Source organism: Garra rufa, chromosome 10 (assembly GCF_049309525.1).
Source record: "Garra rufa chromosome 10, GarRuf1.0, whole genome shotgun sequence".
In the NCBI taxonomy this organism is placed as follows: Eukaryota; Metazoa; Chordata; class Actinopteri; order Cypriniformes; family Cyprinidae; genus Garra; species Garra rufa.
Window position 1 is genome coordinate 22,022,339 of NC_133370.1, and position 23,608 is coordinate 22,045,946.

Below are 23,608 nucleotides of genomic sequence, written 5' to 3' on the forward strand. Positions count from 1 at the left end.
TGCCTTAATACTTTTGAGTCTGTCAGAAATGACATGTTAAAACAAAAATCGTATTTACTAAGATATACTGATCAGCTGACATGTCAAGAAAAGTCATCATTGCTTAGGTTCTGTGTAAGCTATGCAGAAACGTTCATAACATCAGGACTTTAAACAGCAGGAAAACATTATGTAAAACGATAGTAATTTATTATTTTACGTATTTATTTTTTATCTCCATGGAACTGAAACTGTCTGTTTCTGCAAGCACTTTACAGTAATGTACACTGCGCTCTAGTGGATAAAAAGCGTATTGAGCTCTTTCATATTTTGCCTTCAAAAGAAATAAAATATCAGATTATGTACATATGACTGAAAAAGAAGCAAAAAGACTATATAAGATATTGTCCCAATGCGTTAGAATAATGAATGATAAACTAGAAAAAGAAGAAAAAGATATGTATGCATTATTTCCTTATAACATGAATTAAATCAGAACAAAACGTTGATTCGGCTGTAATCAAACAATAAACTGCTTGCATAGGTAACCCAGAGCAGGTGGAAAGTCTCACAGCTGACTGATCGATGACGTAAGAGTTCCCAACAGCAACCCGGGGCTGCCTCCGAGTGACGTCAGCGACTAAACAACAACAAAATAAATAGCAGCTGGCAGTGCGCGCCAGGAGCGGGCTCGCGTTCGTTTGCTATGGCTAATCAGGGTGGATGCGGCAGCCTGGAGGCTACAGAGGTGGAGCCGGTGGGGCACATCGCCGGCGAGACTTCCTCCCGAACACTCAACTCAGGTGGAGGAGAGATGGCGGAGAAAAAGGAAGAGCAGCCTTCGGGAGTCCGACACCCTGCAGGCACTTATCCTCTATGTCGTATATCAAAGCTGATTAACTGGAAAAGACCATTATGGACTTCCGCTTTCTTCGCAACTACAAATATAGCGTTTTGGTGAGACACATGACGCAGCATATTTTTATTAGCTCAGTTGAATGCAGAATGTATGAATGCAAATATCAGATTTTCTTTAAGACATTATGATGTTGAAGTTTAAATAAAATATTGCATGAACGGGTCAGTTTTTATCGCTTTCCAATGCACTACATTTCTCTGCCTAATTAAATCAGGAGGCCTTACTGTTATTTGTACACTGGCCCCTAAGGCATTTTCCCTTGACCATTTTCTCTGTATCTGTGGTTGCACTGGATTTCTCTACAGTTGTATTGGTATTCGTATAGTGGTGGGCCTTTTGTGTTTGAGACTATAGCATGAACATATTTTTAAGGAGAAACTTTTAAAATCTGAGTTCAAAATGTCATATGCATGAACAAAAGTTGTTTTAAATAAATCTTGTTGTCGCATGTGGATAATTAGTGTATTTGGGTTATAAGAATGACTATAAGAAGTAATTTGGTGTGCAACTAGGAATTAGTTTCACCCTCAAAGCACATGATTTTACATAAGAGGTAACCTGTAAACAGAAATAACAACGCATGTGCATGTACAAGTTGTTGTTTTTTGAAGTATCTTAGATAATCTCGTTCAGAGGTGGGTATAGAGTACCCAAAATCTGTACTCAAGTAAAAGTACAAGTACTTATGGAAATATTTACTCAAGTAAGAGTAAAAGTAACAATCTTAATATTTACTTGAGTAAGAGTAAAAAAGTTTCCGATGGAAAAAGTACTCAAGTAGCTAGTTACTAGTTACTTCTGATCTGATTGATATGAAGTGAAAACCCTTAATTTCAAACTGTTCAGATTCAGATACAGTTTCACACAAAAACAAAATATGTTACACTATGGCATTTCATCCTTTATAACATTAAAAGGGATAAATTGAGTATACAATTTATTATATTTATTTAAAACATAAATATTACTGTACTTGTTTAGATTTTTAGAAGGCACCTTAACTTTTTACATTTACAACTCTGTGTTTGCTGCATAAAAACATGGGTCGATAATTGCAATCATTTGACCATAAACAGCTGAAAAAAAATGTATTGGAAATGAAAAAATCATTCTCTGTCACGAGGGGGCGCTTTAGGAGCGCTGAAATATTTCGGTTTCCATAGTAACAGCTGAACACAAAGCAGCATTAGTTCAGTTTTATCAGACATGAAATGAAAATTCCAATGACACGTTTCTGGGGACAGTAACGGACGAACGCCATCAAATGTAGCGAAGCAAAAGTAAAGTTTTTTCACTATAAATGTACTTGAGTAAGAGTAAAAGTAGGCTGCCTATCTTTAAATATACTCCAAAAGTACTAGTTACCCCAAAAATTACTCAAGTAAATGTAACGAAGTAAATGTAATTCGTTACTATCCACCTCTGATCTCGTAGTACATATGAAAGTGTTAGTTTGATGTCTGTTAGATTAGTTTGACTGTAACTGTGCACGTGATGAAGATGGGAAACCTGTTTGTTTGTTTGTTTTTTCCATGCAGGTTTGTGTCCCTTAGTCCCTGTCGGGCGTTCAGCCTCATCTCTATGTGTGTGGCTCTCTTAGTGATGAAACAGCTGATGAGAGATGTGGCTCTTTCCAGATCAAGAGGTGTGGGTTTGTTTCCTCCCATAATACCCCAACATGTGTGACTGTTGTTAGATTAGAAACAAATTTTGATATGGTGTCTACCACCAGTGTAGATTGCATTGATGTTTATTTTCCTACTTACAGGAGCCGCTCTGTGGAGGAGTATGACAAGCAGGTAAATTTAGAGCATGCACACAAAGTTTGGGGTACATTTATTTGTTTAAAAATACTGTAAAATTGTGAAATATTGTTACAAGTTAAAATACATTTTTCTATTTTATTATATTTTAAAATGTAATTTATTTCTGTGATAGCAAAGCTGAATTTTCAGCAACCATTGCTCCAGTCTTCTGTGTTACATGACACTTCAGAAACTATTCTAATATGCTGATTTGGTGCTCATAAAAGTAAATAAATGAATAAGACAATTTTGAAAAAGCACTTTTCATCAATTTAACGCATCCTTGCAGAATAAACGTATTAATTAACTATTAACTATTTTTAAATAAAAAGAGCAGCTAATAGGTTGTAATATATTACATTCACTAATTAATTTTTCATTTATTTGAGTTTGAAACAACATGACAGAATTTGAATTTAAAGAAAATTATCTACCTTCAACACATTTACAAATAGTTTTTTTTTGGTAGTTGCATTGAAAATGTAATTGACTCAAAAAATTTAAAGGAACACACATCTGAATGCATTTATAAAGATGTATTTATCTTGTATATTTTCCATTCTGTACACACCGAGTTAAAAACAACTCAACTTGGTTTATTTGGCAACCCAGCTCTGGGTAAATATTGGACAGTACACATGCTGGGTTATTTTGACCCAGCTGGTTGGGTTAAATGTTTTTACCCAACATGCTGGGTTGTTTCATTTAAGTCAACTATTGTTGAAAAAGTATTATATTGCTGGTTTAAAATGGGCTGGAAATTTAAAATCACACAGAATTATAGAGGAAACAGCGATAATTGAAAGATTAACATTTATTAAGTAAGAACACACATGGACAAAAATATAAGGCAAATTTAATTTATTTGGGTGAATACAACATAATTTACAATATTACATACATTTAAACTTGTTTAGTAAGCCTTATACAAATAAAAACTGTAACATTTAAAAGAAACATTTTAATTTGTGTATTCAACCATTCTCGTTCTTCCCTTTTCACCAAAATCTGAAATCTAAACTGGTGATGGGATGCTGTTTGCTATAGGGAAACTGCAAACCTCAGACCACCGCCTCACATTTCACTCATAGCTACGAGTTGAATATATGAATAAAATCAGTTTATGTTATTCAAGGCAAAAGGTGTTTCCATCATTAAAAACGACCGCTGCTGATGCAGCTGACTGACATCTCGTCCTTGTATGTTGCGGTGCATAAAATAATATAATTTACTGCAGAGTAAAGACTTTGTAAATGAAATAAAATGTATACATTTTTTCAAGAAGTGCACCAAATCTGTGACGCTGAGAACCACTCTCTCCTGAAGAGGACTCAAAAAGCCTGTGCTCTGACTGTAATTCAACAGCTGGGTTGTTTTGTGGGAGACAGATTTAACCCAGTGGTTGGGTAGAAAAAAAATGACCTAGCAGCTTAATAACAGAAAAACTACCTACCATAGAATTACTAGGGATACTCGAGGGAAACCACAGCCTTCTGGCTAACCGTAGGAAGAATACTGAGACATGTTGCCACAACCTGCGGGGCGAAGGAGACCCGGCAGGAGCACAGTCAGGAACTACTCCGCATCTAGGCTGACTGTGGGGCACGGAGGACCCAGGTTCGCCGGAGGGAACATCTGGGAAATAGCGCACGGATCCCTTGGGAATGGCGCAGCAAGCCGGCACCAGCCGGCCTCCCGTTTACCTGATGTCTATGTTAAGACACGGGAGGACACAGCCTCTACGCGAAGGTTATAAAACCTGGCGAAGGTATTGGGTGTCGCCCAACCCGCAGCTCTGCAGATGTCTGTTAGAGCGGCGCCATAAGCCAACGAATAGGATGAGGCAACACTCCTTGTGGAGTGGGCACGAACACCTAAGGGGCATGGCTCTCCCTGGTATATAAGTAGGACAGGGAGATGGCCTCAACCACCCAATGGGCCAACCTCTGTTTGGAGACAGCATTCCCTTTCTGCTGACCTCCGAAACAGACAAAGAGCTGCTTGGTGCGTCTAAAGTGCCGAGTGCGGTCCACATATGAACGTAGAGCGCGAACTGGACACAGTAGCGGGGAGTCGTTGGGTCTGCCTCCTCCAGGGGCAGAGCTTGCAGGTTCACCACCTGATCGCGGAAAGGCGTGGTGGGAACCTTGGGCACATAACCGGGCGGGGGTCTCAGGATAACGTGAGAATTGCCGGGCCCGAATTCCAGGCACGTTTTGTCGCGAGAGAACGCTTGTAGGTCCCCTACCCTCTTGATGGAGGCCAACGCAGTCAGGAGCGCTGTCTTAATTGACAGGAATTTCAGCTCGACTGAGGTGAGTGGCTCGAATGGGGCGTGCCGCAGGCCCTGAAGGGTGACGGAGAGGTCCCAAGAGGGTATGAGGTGCGGTCTGGGAGGATTAATCCTCCTGGCACCTCTAAGGAACCTCACGACCAGTGGGTGCTTACCTAGGGATGTTCCATCCACTGCATCGTGATACACTGGAATGGCCGCAACATACACTTTGAGAGTCGAAGGGGACAGCCTGCGCTCCAACTTCTCTTGCAGGAAGGAAAGCACTACTGCAGTCGTGCATCTCTGTGGGTCCTCTCTTCGAGAGGAGCACCAGTCAACGAACAGACCCAACTTCAGTGCATAAGCCTGCCTTGTAGAGGGAGCTCTGGACTGAGTGATAGTATCTATCACGGCCTGTGGAAGACCAGCGAGGTCTGACGCGTCCCGTCCAGGAGCCACACGTGCAGGTTCCATAAGTCGGTGCCAAATTGTGCCCATCCCCTGAGAAAGAAGGTCCTTCCTCAAGGGGATTCTCCAGGGAGGGGCTGCCGCGACGGAAATGAGTTCTGGGAACCAGGCCAGCGTAGGCCAACGTGGCGCAACCAGCAGGACCTGCTCCTCGTCCTCCGTGATCTTGCACAGGGTCTGTGCAAGGAGGCTCACTGGGGGAAAGGCGTACTTGGGCCCCGGGGGCCAGCTGTGTGCCAGTGCATCCCTGCAGAGGGGGGCCTCGGAGAGGGAGTGAAAACTTGCACGCCCTGGAGGGGAGATGTGGACGGTCCTGCCAGGTGGCAGCGCCCCGCGGGCATAAGTGCACCACAACGGCGCTCTCGAACCGCCACATAACCCCGGGCTGCCCCGCCATCGAGAGTGGCGAGGGGAGAGGAGCTGGGGCGCGCTCGAGATGAATAAGGAGCGCGCCAAGTTTTTGTCAGCTCCTCATGCACCTCCGGGAAGAATGGCACCGGGGGAGAGCGTGGCGGTGAACCAGTCATTCCCTAGGAACCAGTCATTCAGCCTCGAGGGATCGGCTGGAGGCTCTTTAGGGACCTCAAGGCCGATCCCCCTGGCGGCTCGGAGGAGCATAGCCGACAGTTCAGCGTCAGCCTCCGATGGGACAACGACCGTGGAGGGGCGCTGCGCCACTGGGGCGACCGCCTCACCGTCTGACTCTCCCTCTGATGCTGCGATGGACATCTCATCCTCTGCTGGAGCACCGAAGGAGACGCTCAGCCCGCGGGGCGGGGAAGCATACTGCTGCGGGAACTCGACGGGGCCACGCTGAGATGCAGAAGACCGCGGGGCTTTATGGGCCGGCGGTGCGTTCTGCACTGTGACTTGAATGTCCCCCACGCACCTCGCCGCGGTGGCCGAAAAGCATTGACGGCTTAACGACCTACCACGGGAGGAAGGCGGGGGGAGCCGGCTCGCGAACGAGCGGCGGGACTTCAGCGTGGCCATGGTCATGCGCTCGCAATGTGGGCATGTACCATCCATGAACGTTTCCTCAGCGTGCTCAAAGCCCAAGCACGTGAGGCAGCGTTTATGTCCGTTTGCTGAGGTGAGGAAACTACCGCACCCAGAAGCGCACCCGTGAGAAATTGCTCTTTTATGATCCCGGTTTGCCCAGGGAGGAGCCGCGGGGGCAACAGTGCACTCGTCGGGGCTGCTCGCTGGAATGCAAAGGCTTGTGTAGATGCCGTGAAAACGGCAGCCCGCAGGATCACGCTGGCGGCTGCCAAACAATGCTCTTTTAAAAACACTCTTTTAGGTCTGGCAGCACGCCAACGGAGAGAGCATGAACTCTCGAAGAACTCTTTGTAGAAATCGCTCTTGTAGTAAAGAGAGGCTCGAAACATTTGGCTCCGAAGCAAAAGTCTGAATGAGTGGTGCGTGCAGCCATCTTATATACCCGTATGTACGGGGGTGTGGCTTGGCATGCAAAAACCACTCACCAATGTTCATTGGCCTTTTGAATAAGGCTCAGAGATGATTGGTCTCTCAAGCGAGATCCCAATGTAACGCCGAAGTGATTCGACTGAAGGGGAACAACCCAATAAAATGACCCAACAGGCTGAACCCAGCATTTGGGTTGAAAAAAATAACCCAGCATTTTTTAGAGTGCAGAAAACTACCAGCTTCTGGGTAAAAATATTAAAAATAACCCAATAAGTCGGCGCCGATAGCCTTGTGTTTAGTTCACCGACATATACAGTACAACTGTGCTCAAGGCAACCTGAGTTTGATTCCATCTTAAGGTCCTATCAACTACGATAATATTGTAATTTTTGCTTTAACGATATGTGGTTTGACATTATCGAGTATATTGCAAAAAACAAACAAAACACACCTACAGAGTGCACATTACCTGAGAAAGTCTACGCATTTAGAGAAAGTTCTTTCACTTCAAGATTCAGTCTTGATGAATGAATTTAGAACGATCACATAATTCAAGATATGGTATAAATTTGTGTAAAATGTATACATTTATATAATTTCATTAGTTAATATCACACGAAGAGAGACCATTTTTTTTCCTTTAAAAATCTGCATGACTATGTTATACAACAGTTCAATAAACAAGAACTTAATATTAAAAGACTTAGATTTTAGACAGCATATTTCCTGTTTTTACTCAACTTAATAAAATAAATTCCAAACACAGTATGGCACTGTTTTGCGTCTCTGAGCCACATAAGACGTTCCTGAAGGAATCAACCGTTTAAATGATTCGATTCAATCGCAATGCCTCACTTATTAACAGCGACTTGCCAACCCCTACTGGTGATTTTAATTTCACATTCAAAGTATCTTTTGATTTTTAAAAAAATTTCAAATATAGCTGCATTAACATGTGTAAATACATCTAATTGCCACTTTATATGCAACTTCTGCAAAGATGAATTTTGTTGATACTGATTTAATGTTTGGTAACAGCCTAAATGTATCATTATTATAATTTATTGATTAAATGCAGGAATTTGACTCAATAGACGATGCACACATTTAGAAAAATGGCTTTATAAAGTTAAAAATGCCCATAAAAGGTAAAAATCTATTTAAACTTATTGGAAAAGAATAATTTCTATCACTTCTGTGAACTGACCACACAGAATATGAAGAATATCAAAAATTTTAAGAGTCAGCACGGTAGTCCTTAAGCACAATAACACACACAGCAAAATATCGTCTAATTCCTGTTATCGATAAAATCCCATAAAATATCCAGATATACACTGCCTTCCAAAAGTTTGGAAATGCCGTAGAAAAGTGGGGTTTTGGACAATATTGGCATGAATTCTTTTTAATTTGTGATAATTTTGCACTGAAAAGGGACAACACAAACAGTTTATTCAAACATTGACTTGATATATTACTCTAGTCCTCCTGAAGGATTGCCCAAAGATGATTCACACTATGATGATATCGTCCAAAACCACACTTTGCCGGGGGTGTTTCCAAACTTTTGGAGGGCAATGTAATTTTTTGTCAATATCGCACACCCCTAGTCCTATACCGATTCCGCTTTCCTCTCTCTACCCAGTACTTTCCTTTCATCTCTACACTGTCCTTAATAGTAAAGTAACAAAAAGCCCAAAAATATTACTTAAAAATAAATGTAAAACTTATAAATAAATAAAAATAACACAGTAAAATGACCCAACAAGCTGAACCCAGCATTTGGGTTAAAAATAAATTATAAGAATGCAGAAAAACTACCCAGCACCTGGATAAAAATATTAAAAACAACCCAAATAAAAAGACCCAACATGCTGAACCCAGCATTTGGGTTAAAAAAAAACTGCATTTATAAGAGTGTAGAAAAACTACCCAGCACTTGGATAAAAATATTACAAACAACCCAATAAAAAGACCCAACAGGCTAAACCCAGTAGAGTTTAGCCACTAGAGGGCGTCCTATACCTCTTATTGGTATTATTGATGGCATACAGCAATCCATAAAGCCTGTCATGTGAGTTTAGAAATGTCAGTGAAATCCAGTGCTATGGTGAGGTCAAGTCTAATTAAAAAATCTAGCAAAACACTCCTGACCTGCTTGAAATTTAGAAATGGAACACTGGTAGCCTTTCTCATGCAGTAGTTTGAAGAGTGCTGTCTAAGTGAACAAAGATTATATAATCAATATGTACGTCATATCTTTGCATATGAGAACATTCAGAAGTTGGCCTAAGTTTGTTAAAGTATTGGATTAGTGGAAGACTTGATGAATTTATCCAATGCTGCTTATCCATGGCCTTCGGCTTTCCATTATTTTAATCTGGGTTGCATCTTGCTGTACTCTGACCGAAGTTTCCCTGTCATTGTTTACATGCTTATGGTAAAAAACAAATGCAATGACTTCACTGTGCGCCAGTGGATGAGATGCCAGTGTAGTAATCCTCAGTGTGGTGTTTATGTGAGACGGGCCTCGTTAAAACCTTCGGTACTTGACCAACAGCTGCTGGATTGTCTCAGCTTGTTCATTTCTGCCGGCTGCTGTTGATGTGAGTCCTGTTCCAACAGTTGTCTTTACCCGGATCTTCACTCTGACCCCCTTACACCCCGTCCTCCCATAGCTGTGGGATTAAAGAGCTTTCTGTTGTGCCCTACTTTTTGTATTAGTGTATTTTATAGCTACAATAAATTTAATTTAAAGTGTGATGAGTAAAGTGTCACACCTTTGAGCTTTGTCTTTTCATAAAACGTACAACAGACATTTAGTAATATAAATTTAATTTCTAATTTTTTTTTCTGATATAAATATTTACACACTATGCTACTTGCAGTAATTTGTACTAATGTGTTTGGTCTGTAGTGATGAAATGTTTTGTTTATCTGTACATTGTGACGTATGCACTAGAGTGGGTTGTTTTGTCCTGTGGAAGCATGTTGTGTTGTGAAACTTGAGTTTATGTTTCAGACTGGTGCGTGTCTGTGGGTGGCATGGCGAGTAGAATGACACAGCCATTTGTAGACACAGGAGTGATCTTCCTGGACGTTTTTATTGGGAGGATTTTGGAGTTTCCCAAATGAGAAGCCAATCGGATCGCAGGATACTAGCTAATAAAGGGTGTGTCTAGAGACTAAGTGGCCCATTGGAGGAAGGATGACTGGTATTATTTGTTTGCTGACCAACTGACCAGTCATGGTCCTTTCATCACAGTCAAATGACCAAATAATATTTATAGATAGAGTTACATAAATAAAGAAGTGGTATAAATAGTAAAAACAACTGTTACTGTTACTGAATATACAGGAGGAGGCTAGGCAAGTTTTTACACTTTTTACTCCCTTTCTCTGGGAATGTAATTTTTTTTTAAAGCATAGAAAAAAGTTATATGTCCACCATTTTTAACTTAGAAAAATGGTAGAGTTTATGTATGTTGTCACATAGGTGATAAGTGGATGTTTAAGCAAACCATATTGAGGTAAGCAAAATTTAAACAGTGAAACAAGTATTAAAAGATGATATACAAATATAGCAAATCGTTGTTTTGGCCAACAAATAATTAGATAGTAATTTTTCATTAATAAATTGTAGACATTTAAAACATTTAAAAAATGATGGAAAAACAATAAAAATGTGATGATGTGTCCCAAAAGGACATTTTGAAAAATATATATTTAATGAATCAATTTTATAATTTTATACCATTTAAAACACATATTTTTTTAAGTGTTAATGATGTTAATGAAAAATAAATATTTCATGAATTAATTGTATAATTTTACACAATATAAACACAAAAAATATGAAAGCTTGTCTAAAATGAACGTTTTATAAAATAAATATTAATATTTAAATATTTTTTTAAACACATGTAAATTAATAAGAAAGCAATAAAAAAAGGACAACCTGTCTCAAAAGGACATTTGTGAAAAATAAATATTTACTTAATAAATTTTATAATTTGATACCATTTAAAACACAGGTAAATAATAAAAAATAATAATGAAAAGTGCCAAAACTGTCCCAAATTGTTGCTTATAAAAAATGCTAAATTAATTAGCTAATGTTATACTATATAAAACACAAAAATGTGAAAGCCTGTCTCAAATGGACGTTTTCTTAAAATACTAATATTTAAATATTTTTAAACGCATGTAAATAATAAAAAGAAAATGAAAATGTGACAACCTGTCTCAAAAGGACATTTTTGACAATAAATAATTACTTAATAAGTTGTATAATTTTATGCCATTTAAAAGACGGGTAAAGAATAAAAATATATGAAATATAAATATATTTTTTAATATAAATATTTTCAAAAGTAAATATCAATAATAAATAAAAATGTGACAACGTGTCTCAAGAGGATATTTGTGAAAAATATATATTTCAATAATAAACTGTATAATTTTATACCAATTAAGACACAGGTAAATAATAATAATAAAAAGTGCCAGCCTGCTCCAAATGGATGTTAATGAAAATAAATATTTATTTTATTAATTGTATAATTATCTATCTATGTATCTATATCTATATCTATCTATCTATATATATGATCAGTTAAACTTGCCAACCTGCCCCAAATGGATGAAAAATAAATATTTAATTATTATTTTAATATTTAATTAATTAATTTTATACAATATAAAAGGTCTCAAAAGGTCATGTAACTTGGTTTTAAATAATAAATATTTACATTTTTTAAGGCAAATAATAATAAATAATAGTAAATAATAATAAAAAAAAAAAACTATGAAAATTTTACAACTTGCCCCAAATGGACATTTATATAAAAAATACCCTTGCCCTGAGAACATTTCTGTTTAACTCTACTTTCATTATATAGATGATTCTTGTTTAAATGTTTTTTGGTGTAGTTTTATTGTTCATATGTTTGAAAATATTTATACTGTATAAAGTTGACTAATATATGTTGTGCTAAAGAAGTTCTATATTTAAAATGTAAAAGTATAAATGTAACATTTCTTTCAGTATAATGAGATTTTAAAACATTCACGATGAAACGTTAATATATTATAAATCAGCTTGAGATTACCATAGCACATTTTTGTGATGTCAGGAAGTTTCCTTGTTATGATCCCCATGTACCTGATCATTTTTAATTGAGAAAAATTTGCATAATTCAGAATCCTCTTCTGAGAGGGTCTCATTCTGTGAAGTGGGGGTATTAAGGGGGTATTATATGGAGTGTTTGTACGTGTGTGTGTTCATGCTCCAGCACTGTCCGTCTGATGCCTGCTTGAGGAATGCTATGTGACTCTGGTATTTTTAGATCTGACCAGTTGAAATAGTGAAGCTCAGGCCTTGGTCAACATAAACACTAGCTGGTGTGGCTTCATGCAACACTTCATTTGTGACTCTGTCTAAACTCTGGAACTTATCGCTGACACACTCACCTTCTGACTTACCTGAACGCCTTTCATGCTGAAACCTAGAGATTTTGAGATGACTGCTGAAGACCATGGATCAGCGCTGAGGTAAAAAAGAAGAAATTGGTACAAAAACAGAGTGGTTGTTAACTTAGAATACTAAGTATCACTGTTATGTGAATTATACCTCCAAGTCTAAGTTTTGTACATTTGACTTTCAATATTTATTTTGTTTCTCTTAAAAAAAAAAAAAAAAAAAAAGCTTTTTAAATTATTACCAAATTATTACAAATATCAGACATTATGCATCAGATGCATCCAGTGCTGTGTGGTCTCCATAGTGCCCCTTGTTTTGGAACATTTGCTAGGGGGAATTTCACGTTGATTGTCACAAGGACTTAATAGGTATTGATACGTGCATGTACACCACACAGCCATGGGACTTGTCAGTCATATGTGATGAGGTTTGCATGGACAGACCCACAGACAAGCTAAAACATGGTTAAAGTACTGAAATTGGCAATGCCAAGAGTTCTTTTACCCTTATTTTACAAATTAAGACACGCAATTGATTTTAAGTGGCATTCCTCAGCTGTTTTGGCCTATTTTAGTACTTTGTCACTGGGTCTGTTTGAGTATCAGACAAGTAGCTTTCTTTGTTGTTTCAGCGATTAGCATGGGAGTCAGCCAGTCTCCAAAGTCACCTGTTGTTGGCATTTACAGAGACATTAGAGGCTTTTCCACACATTTTCTTTGGTTTTAAAAGATTTAGTACTTTCTTGAGGCAGCAAACTTCAACTTTATTTGGTTTCACATGATATTAGTTAACATATTTACCAGTGGCAAACATCATGCGGTACGATTTCAAGTAGTGTCAAAGGTCCACTGAAGTGCTTTGAAATACGCAGTGTTGTTCTGTGTCGACGTAATTTCAACTAAAACAGTTATTTTAAAAATAGCCGATAGCGTTTTGTTTAAATCACAACTTGGGCAGGAGTCATTGAACTTGGTAAAGCTGCATTTGACAGCATATAATAGCCACAATCTCATCCATATCACTATAAAATATAGCATTCTGTGTAGAAGTCAATAGGTCTGATACGTTTTGTGGTCTGCGCAAAGTTGCGCATACGATCCGCTCTGTGCTGTCATGTCTCTGGACACAGCATGAAAACAGACTTCATTCGCCTCAACGGAAAGCATATTTACACTGTTTGAGTCATTCCCTATTTCTATATAGTGCCCTATGTGCCATTCATCGTACAGAAAATATCAACTCTGTGAACAAGTGACCAATTTCAGCCACAATTTCAGCGTCTATTTATAGTTTAGGGGGCGGGGCACTTCAGATTCAAGAGAGAATTTGATTGGACAGAAAGTTTAATGGGTAGCTGAAGTGCGGGGTGATGTCATCAAAGTCATTGATCCATATTGGTGGAAGTTAGAGATTGTACGTTTTAAAATGTTGTTATATTCTAAATGCTAATTTTGTCATTGTTTTGGAGCACACTAGCTTATAGATAACCTCAAAGCTAACATATTCATACTAAAAGCCAAAAACTTTTCGATTTCGTGGGGACTTTAAAGCCCGGGACACACCAACCCGACGCCAACCAACTAGCGCAGACGAAAGCCGACCGTCTTGTCGCCTCTAGTCGGCTGCGTCTGGGCAATTAAACTGAACTCGAACACACCGAACTGACGAAACACCCGACTACAAACTAGAAGGTGCTTTCTGCGCATGCATGAGGAGATATACAGTTGCGTACCTGCAGATGGCAGTATTGTATATAGAATTGTGCGAATTGGGAAATGATGACAGCGAGCCGGTTCCCTCTTGACTCCTTCCTTTGCTTGTTACATCACTCTTCACGTTCAAGTCCTCCAAGCGCTCTGATTCGATGTCTGAACAGCCAATCAGAGCGCTCTCTTTCCCAGACGGCCCTGACAAGCCCGACGGCGATTCAACATGTTGAATCGGGCAAACTTTGGTCGACGCGAGCCCGATGAAATCCGACGAGAGCCGACGTGCGGAACACACCGAACCGAATCGCTACACCGACGCCCACCAACTGCCTGACGAGGCCAGACGGCCAATCGTCGGCTTGCTGTGTCCCGGCCTTAAGGGTGGCTTTGCGTCGGGTGGTTGTTGGCCTCTGCATCCTTTAATGCACAGCTAGTCATGCGTTATCCCTCTTACACCATGGTCATTTGCCAGCATTGACAACTTAAAGCTGTTAATGATGTTTGCAACTCAATATTTGACCAGAAATGTAAAAATGATGGTTATTTTCCATCAGTTACAGCTCGTTAGCTGTGATTACCGCGATTTTAATGATAAAATACTGTAAAAATGCTACAGTAAAAACCTAATAAATGGTTAACAGTAAGTTCCCCTACTATTTACGATGGAAAACTGTATTGGTAATTATACGGTAGTATACCGTTTTTTGAAGTAGAAAAAGAATCCATAGTTTACAATGAATAACCGTAAATTGACATTCCCAAAATTCCCTGCGTTACATTTCACATTTGATGTTTTTCCGTTGAAATACCTGTTTCTTCTTAGTTTTTTATTAATCAGTTATGTATATTAGGGTTGTATGTTACATCTAATGTTGTTAAATTAATGTTTATTGCATCATTATCAGTGTATTACAAAGGTACAAAACAGATTTCAGTACTTCTATAGGTTGGTACACTGTAAAAAAAAAAAAAAAAAAAAGCCATAAAATTGATGGTAAAAAATATGGTAGCAATGTTTTACGTTTTACGGTTTTCACTTAAATTTACAGGTAAATACCGTAATTTCATTAACTGATATAATGGTAATGTACCAACCTTTTGAAATACTGAAATCTGTTTTGTACCTGTTTTGTAATACACTGATAACCACCAAAAGCAGGTGGTGATGACAACATCACATGATGAATCAAAGCCCATCATAAGGAGTTTTTAAATAATAACATATATAGAAGGTGCACAGTGTCATTCACACAAACACTAAACACCATCATGGTAACACACACAAAACTGAAATAATGCAAAAAACATTAATTTAACAACATTAGATGTAACATACAACCCTAATGTACAAAACCGCCAAGAAAAAACTAAAAAGAAAAAGTTATTTCAACAAAAAACATCAAATAAAAAAAATGAAACAGGGAATTCTGGGAATGTCAATTTACGGTTATTCACTATATATTTTACATTCTTTTTCACTTCCAAAAATGGTATACTACCGTAAAATTGCATGCAATGTCCAACACAGTTTTTCACCGTATATAGAAGGGGAACTTACTGTTAACCATCTCACAGGTTTAAATTCACGGTCATTTTTAACATATCAGTTATGTTATAATACGGTACAGTAGAAATTATGGTATTTAAATGTAAATTTTAAGTTTAATCTGTAAAACCTAAAATGTTGCTACCGTACTTTTTACAGTAAAATTCTTCGATCGAGACAGAGAGATGACAGTTGTGTGTGAACTGGTCTGCGTGTCTCTCTATACAAACAATTAAGCTGTGTTACTTCAAAAAACAGTGATTTTACCCCCTCGTTTCTGAAGAATATAATGTAGCGATGCAGTATCTAAGCTATTTTATTAATAAATGTTGCGGGCAGTGCTGACAACAAGTTTCTGTGTGTGAGGAGTGCAACCTGCAATCTCTCTCCATCTTATTCTCTCTCTCTGTGTTTGTCTTTGTGTGCAAGTGATGTGTGTGTGTGTGTGTGTGTGTTTGTGTGCATCAATTAAAGCAGCGCACTAATATAGAACAGTGATTAAACTGGCTTGGAACTACCTGTAGCCAATCAGAATTGAGTATTCAGACATATCACGTTATAAATAATAGTGTTAACTATCAAACATCACATGGTGCCAGTCAACAAGCAGATTTCCAAAAAGATGTAACAAAAGATCTCATCTGATGAAATCTCTTAACACTTGTGAGCATTACACCTCACTGATGTCCAGTCGTCGGCTCTGGTCTGGGTTGGGCAAGCCTGAGCTCACTTTCCCTGGCACTTTTGCTTGTGTCTGCCACATGGTCGATGGTGAAATGCTAATGTGAGCTCTGTTGCCTCATAGTCACATGCCCCCCATGTGCTCTGTTTAATAGGAAACCTCCGGTGGGGACACATGTCTCTGTAATGTTGGAGATGACTGGTTCATGTGACCTTTTGGAGGAAATGCAGCTCGAGTGGATCTAAAGGAGATTTTCCTAATTGCGTGGGTTATGTGTAGTGTGTTTTTGGACTCAGTTTATTTGTTTGAAGGACTTTTTGTTTGAATATAGGTGGCATTGTTTGGTTTGTTTTGGAGATGGGAAATACAGGGTGACAGCTGTGAGAGGATAGGGATAGGGGCGCATAACCACAGATAAAGGGCATTAACAAGCTGCCTGTTAATAGATGCTTATCTTGTGCCAAGAAATTCCCTCGTTCTGAAAGTCAATCTAATTCATTCAAAGCCAAATGTTTGACCAAAGAAGTATTTACTTGACTTTTTACCTGATATTATTAGATGTCCATGATTTATTTTTAAAGCTAAATTACATTATACTTTCCATGTAACATCAAATTTGCAGACGTAAGCTGTCGGTTAAGGACCTGAATAGATTGATATGTAATCATATATTTTAAAACAAGAATCTAATAGCAATCTTAAGTGAACCTTCAAATAAGTGAAGCCATTCACTTATTCATTGAGAAACCAGGCATTCTCTGAGCGCCTCCTTTTCTGTTATCTCAAGACCCCATTGTAGATATTATAAGAATCCTCTTGTACATTTCTGCAGTCAACACTCAGACTGTGAAGTATTTCACACATGCGTAGTGCACTCTGATAAGTGCTAGAATCTGCCTTCAAAGGCATACACGCCGTATAGCTGATATGTTATAGACACTGACATACATTTATTAAAATGGACTAAGGTCGAAATTTGTATTTAATTCCTTCTGTCCTCCATAACATGAATTTAAACATCCTGCATAGGCATGTTGTGTCATATCCCAGTTCCAGAGGTTGAGAGGAGGCCACTACAAATATAGCAGCAGCAGATATGCAGTGATAATAAAGAAGTGTAGATTGTTTAAGTGAATGAATTAATTAGTAAGTGCTTTTTTGGTCTTTTAATTGTAGCTGGGAGGTCATTGATTCCGTCCAGGAGGGCAAGTCTGGATCAGGATCTCCATTCACAGACTTCTGGACGAGCTTCAAGCTTTTCATTGAAGAGACTTCCTCTTTCAAGCAGCAGAATCCAGGAAAGGTATGAATGGATTTAGTTGGTGCATAATGTACCCTTTTTACATTAAAATGTAGATTGTAGGTTAAAACTTGTGTGAATGTATAAACGAAAACCATATATATTAGGTATCAGGTAAAAGTCTTGCTTTCTTATAAATTCTGGTCTAACAGTGATCTTAATATTAATTTATAACATTACTCGTGATGTTTCCAGGTGCATCAAATAAGGAGATATGTTAAAAGCAGATTTTCAGGATTTTTAATGTTTTTTTAAAAAAGTCTCTTATGTTTACAAAGCCTGAATTTATTTGATCCAAAGTATAGCAAAAACAGTAAAATTTTGAAATATTTTTACTATTTAAAATAACTGCTTTCTGTTTGAATATATTTTAAAATGTGATTTCAGAGCTGAATTTTTGGCATCATTACCCAGTCACATGATCCTTCAGAAATCATTCTAATATTTTGATTTGTGTGTCAAAACATTTATTGTTATAATTATGTTGAAAAACAGCTGAGTAGATTTTTTTTTCAGATTCTTTGATAAATAGTAATTTAAGAAGAACAGCATTTTTCTGAAATAGAAATATTTTTTAACATTATACATTAACATTTTAACATTATAAATGTCTTTATCATCACTTTTGATCAATTTAAAGCATCCTTGCTAAATAAAAGTATTAATCATAAATCACAGGAATAAATTACATTTTAAAATTATATTCTAGTAGAAAACAGTTATTTTAAATAGTAAAAATATTTTTAAAAAATGTTACTGTTTTTGCTGTACTTTGGATCAAATAAATGCAGGCTTTGTGAGCAGAAGAGGCTTCTGTAAGAAACATAAAAAATCTTAATGTTCAAAAACTTTTGACTGATAGTGTATATGAATATTTTTTAAATATTAACATTTTTCAATGTAAAATTATTCCATGTAGTATCTTAATATAATCTCATAAAAGCTACATTTCTAATAATTCTAATAAAAATAGCAAAATTGTATTTAGAATAGATTTATATAGAGTATAGGATGTCACATCGCAGGTTGTAAACTTTCCTAAAGCATTTTATGTCAACTATCATTTTGCGGTGAACTAAGACATTTCAAATTTGTGTCACATTGCAGTTCTGTCTGCTGGTTTGCAGTATGTGTTCTTTTCTGGCAATACTTGGACGTTACGTTCCAGGGGTTGTTATTTCATACATCTTAGGTAAGTGCCAAATTAGGTCTGCTGGTTGGCAGTTAATAATAATGTACAACTTATTGTAACCATGCTTCTATTGGTTAACATGAGCCTAGCCTTTCCTGAATTTATCTCCAGCACTCTCAAGAACATCCAACAGTCTGTTTGTCATGTGATAGTGGATTCCTAGTAATGTAACCATGATGATATTCTCACTCTCTGGTTTCTCTTTCTTCCAAGCAGTCAGCAGGTTCATAAACACACTGGGAAGTGTGACGTACGTTAATAGTTTGTACATCTGTTTACCGCAGTGCTGGGCATTTTTCTCTGGCCTTTGGTGTCGTCACATGAGTTTGGGATGTGGTTGGAACCAGTTCTGCAGAAACTGGACTTTGGAGTGGGCGTGTTTCTTCAGAAAATAAAAGAGAATCATGGTATGTCATATACTCACATTTAGCAAAATTATTCAGTTTTACATTATTCCAGTATACCTTGTCATCGAGAAATGTTGTTTTTGGATGACAAACCCCCAAAACATTATTTTTAGTGGTTAAGGTTAAAGACAAAATTAGAAACGTTGCCTGGCAATTACCTAAAAATAAAATAAATTAATTAAATTAAATGTTTTCAAAATATTAATAAATACTATACTGATATATAAATAATACTAAAATAAAACTCTATGGAAGCATATAAAACATAATGATACATTTATATTTTTCAATAATACTTAAGTATTTTTATTGATTTTGTTCAGCTTTGAATGAAATATTTAATTTAATCATGGCTGACTTGGATTCTCCATATTCCGTCACTGTTCCAGAGAAAAGGATACTCCAGTCACAAGCCAAGAGAGAGAGCATTGAAGCGGATCTGTCTGCACTTTTCCCCAAGGTCAGTGCACTGCCACACAACTGGCCAGATACTGTTACTCACACGCTTATCATGTGCCACTGAAGACTGTGAGGGCTTCACGATATGACAACAATATAATATACATAATATGTCCGTTTCCTGTCTGTGTGTGAACTGATATTAAGTATTTATTACAGATGGACTCCATCGTGTGCAAAGAGCTGTCTATATCCGACACAGAGGTCTCTGAAATAACATGGACAGACAATGGCACCTTTAACCTTTCAGAGGGACATACACCTCAGACAGAAAACTCTGAAGGTAAGCTCTCTTACCTTTTCCAGAATTAAAGTTAAAGTCAAAAGTTTACATACACTTTGCAGAATCTGCGAAATGTTAATTATTTTACCAAAATAAGAGGGATCATAAAAAAGGCATGTTATGTTTTAGTACTGCCCTGATTAAGATATTTCACATAAAATACATTTACATATAGTCCACAGGAGAAAATAGTAGTTGAATTTATAAAATTCAGAAGTTCAAAAGTACATACACTTGATTCTTAATACTGTGTTGTTACCTGAATGATCCACAGCTTTTTTTGTTGTTGTTGTTGTTTAGTGATAGTTGTTCATGAGTCCCTTGTTTGTCCTGAACAGTTACACTGCCTGCTGTTCTTCAGAAAAATCCTTCAGGTCCCACAGATTCTTAGGTTTTTCTGAATTTTTGTGTATTTGAACCCTTTCCAACAATGACTGTATGATTTTGAGATCCATCTTTTCACACTGAGGACAACTAAGGGACTCTAAGCAACTATTACAGAAGGTTCAATTAAGAGCCAGGGGGTGAAAACTTTTGAACAGAATGAAGATGTGTAGCTACATCTTTCTTATTTTGCCTACATATTATATCATTTAGTACTACCCTTCAGAAGCTACAGAAGATACATACATGGTTTTTTTTCAGAAGACAAAATAAGTATAATTTACCCTGATCTTCAAATTCGAAAAGTTTTCACCCCCCGGCACTTAATGCATCGTTTTTCCTTCTGGAGCATCAGTGAGCGTTTAAACCTTCTGTAGTAGTTGCATATGTGTCCCTCAGTTGTCCTCAATGTGAAAAGATAAATCTCAAAATCACACAGTCATTGTTGGAAAGGGTTCAAATACACAAAAATGCTGAAAAACCAAAGAATTTGTGGGACTTAAAGAATTTTTCTGAAGAACAGCAGGTAGTTTAACTGTTCAGGACAAACAAGGGACTTGTGAGCAACTATCAATAAATATAAAAAACAGCATTCAGGTAACAACACCGTATTAAGATTAAATAAAAAGTAATCCATCTTATTTTGGTAAAATAACTGTGAAATTTTGTAGATTTTGCAAGGTGTATGTAAACTTCTGACTTCAAATGTAATGTCTAAAAATGTTTAAAGGCATGGTTCACCCAAAAATGAAACTTCTGTCATTAACTACTCACCATCATGTTGTGCCAAACCCGTAAGACCTTTATTCATCTTCAGAACACAAATAAAGATATTTTAGATGAAATCCGAGAGCTTTCTGACCCTACATAGACAGCAACGCAACTGGGGCATTTTCTATATTATTTATTTTATATATTTGACACAGACTCAGACCGGCGAAGTGACGAGGAGGTCTTCACAGGTGGACTTCCAGAGTTTCCCTCTCTGGACAATGGCTTGGGGACAAACGGAGATGACGATGAAGACCTAAGCATTGGCATGCCCACCCCTCCAGCCCATCTCAGCAGAGTCGGGTCCACACAGTCAGCGGAGGAACCCGTAGCCCAGGCCCTGGAGGTTGTGCAGAGGCTGGCTGGAGACGTAATCACGGCAGCAGTAACCGCAGCCATGCAGGAACGCCTGGAGGCGGCGGTAGCGCCTGCGCTGGTCCAAGCCCTGGCTGAGGAATCAGACAGCGAGGCGGAGGACTTTGAGTTGTTGGACCAATCAGAGCTGGAACAGCTGGAAGGCGAGTTGGGGCTGGACCGGGCAAGCCGTGCAGAAGCGTCTAAACCTAGCAAACCCTCTTCAGGCTTTCTGTCCAAACTACTGGGGCGCCAATGATTTTATTCAGAGGGGTTCCGCTTCCCTCTGTGATGGGATGTGGGTGGGAGGATTAGTGTGGGGTTTACAGGGAAAGGTCCAGAGTAATGAAGGTATTCCATTGTTTTACTTTGCTGGTGTGACTCAGTTGTTTTGCTATAAAAAAAAGTCATCTGTGTTAGGGAAAGGTGATAGTGGCTGGTTTTGGCGTAGCTCCATCTCAGTGGGTCAGCGGAGGAAATTGTTTTCAGAATGTTTTCTGTCCTCCAACCCGCCAATGACCAGAGGGTTATGGACCAGAGTAAAGTCAATAGTTTAGCTGTTAAAGGGCTGGTAGATTCAGATACGCCATATTTGGTTGCCAAATATTTTTTCTCTTTTCAACTTAACATAATTACTCCTAAAAAAAAAATGCTTCATGGCCAAAGAGTAAGGGCCACCCACTAACTGACAATCAGGACAGAAACAGCTTATAATGAAGTAAACGTGACATATGTATTTTTATTTGAAATATTTTGTTTTTCTAATTTTTGTATTTTTTTCATGAAGGATTTTTGAAAAGCTGGTGGTCTTAGTGTAATCCTTTGCATGGGTAGTCATGTTTTAGTCTTTTTTTTAAATTTGCACCTTCTTTTAGAGTGAACCAACTAAGCACTAGAGCACATAGGCACTACAGTTGAACAGATTATGATTTATATTCATATAGATGAAAAATGAATATTTTGTCATTAATGGGGTTTAAACTTGTTTTAGAATCAATTGAATTCCACAAAGTAAACTTTTACAGACATGAAAGTGAGCAAACAATAATTTTTGTGTGAACTCTTTCTCTTTAATGCACCCAAAGAACCTTAAGAATTATTTTCAGGCAAAAGTAACAAAAGTAAAATCTATTTAATCCCTAAGAACAGTGTAGAGAGAAGAGAAATGTACTTATAAATCAAAATGTCTCTTTGGGGATCATTACCTGCTTTCTGTGAGAAAGCAGGTAATGTTCCATTATTCATTATTGCCTTTTCATCAATGTAAGTACAGAGGCACATATAGCCAAGACTGTTTCTGTTCACAGTGTGGTGCTTGGTGTGTATCTAAATTTAGTGTTTCTAACGAATTACTGATGTATTATGAATTTTGTTTTGAGATGTATCAAACACATTTTGTAACACAGTTGCTGAATAGGAATTTCTGTCGGTCACTATAATGACTGCTATTCAAAAATGATTCTAATCTGTGTCAGTTTGATCTTTTTTTTATTATTTAAATATTATTTATTCCTATATATCTCTCTTATTAGATTGCTGCCACGCACATATGATTGCCTTATATGCCTGTGCAAGTTTGTCTGTCAGGGCGGAGGAGAATAAGCAAAATACAGTTGTATGTAAACAATCTCCAGAATGTAATTAAAACCGTATGATTCAAAATTGTGGGTTTTGTCATTATTCTGAATGAGGTTTTGCAATGGAAAATGTCTTAAGTGACTTTGAAACAATCCTAAATGGGATCGAAACATATTTACTGGGGCTTAAATTCACCTTTAACTTTAAACTTGGAAATTAAAATATTAGTACACCCCAAAATTATTTCTGTCATTAATTAGTCACCCTAATGTCGTTCCAAACCCATATGACTCCACGCATGTGTTGTGGTACTGTTGTGAATGTGCATCGAAGACTGACATGGAAGAGAAGAAATTGTTGAATAAAGTCGTTATTTTTGTTTGCGCACAAAAAGCATTCTCATAGCTTCATAACATTATGGCTGAACCACTGATGTCACATTTTAACAATGTCTTTGGCCTAGATTGTGGTAGTTGCATTTTTGTCTATGCAGGGTGAGAAAGCTCTCGGATTTGATCAAAAATATCTTAATTTGTGTTCAGAAGATGAACAAAGCTCTTACAGTTTTGGAATGACATGAGGGT

General features: G+C 37.7%; 1 protein-coding gene across 1 annotated transcript; it reads left to right on the forward strand.

Moving 5' to 3' along the window:
* Positions 1-601: 601 nt before the first annotated feature.
* Positions 602-23,155, forward strand: retreg1 (reticulophagy regulator 1). Its single transcript, XM_073849529.1, has 9 exons — positions 602-936; positions 2,437-2,543; positions 2,667-2,697; positions 17,473-17,599; positions 18,704-18,788; positions 19,073-19,195; positions 19,585-19,655; positions 19,814-19,937; positions 21,248-23,155. Exons 1-9 carry the CDS (start codon positions 686-688, stop codon positions 21,703-21,705), a joined length of 1,377 nt encoding a protein of 458 aa, XP_073705630.1. The 5' UTR covers positions 602-685; the 3' UTR covers positions 21,706-23,155.
* The last annotated feature ends 453 nt before the right edge of the window (positions 23,156-23,608 follow it).

What these genes read in the sequence shown, in the direction of transcription:
- retreg1 (XM_073849529.1), top strand. Translation starts at nt 686, where the DNA reads ATGGCTAATCAGGGTGGATGCGGCAGCCTGGAGGCTACAGAGGTGGAG. An exon ending in GGCTCTTTCCAGATCAAGAG is followed by an intron (nt 2,544 to 2,666) that starts GTGTGGGTTTGT and finishes TCCTACTTACAG; the next exon opens with GAGCCGCTCTGTGGAGGAGT. An exon ending in TGTCTGCACTTTTCCCCAAG is followed by an intron (nt 19,656 to 19,813) that starts GTCAGTGCACTG and finishes TATTTATTACAG; the next exon opens with ATGGACTCCATCGTGTGCAA.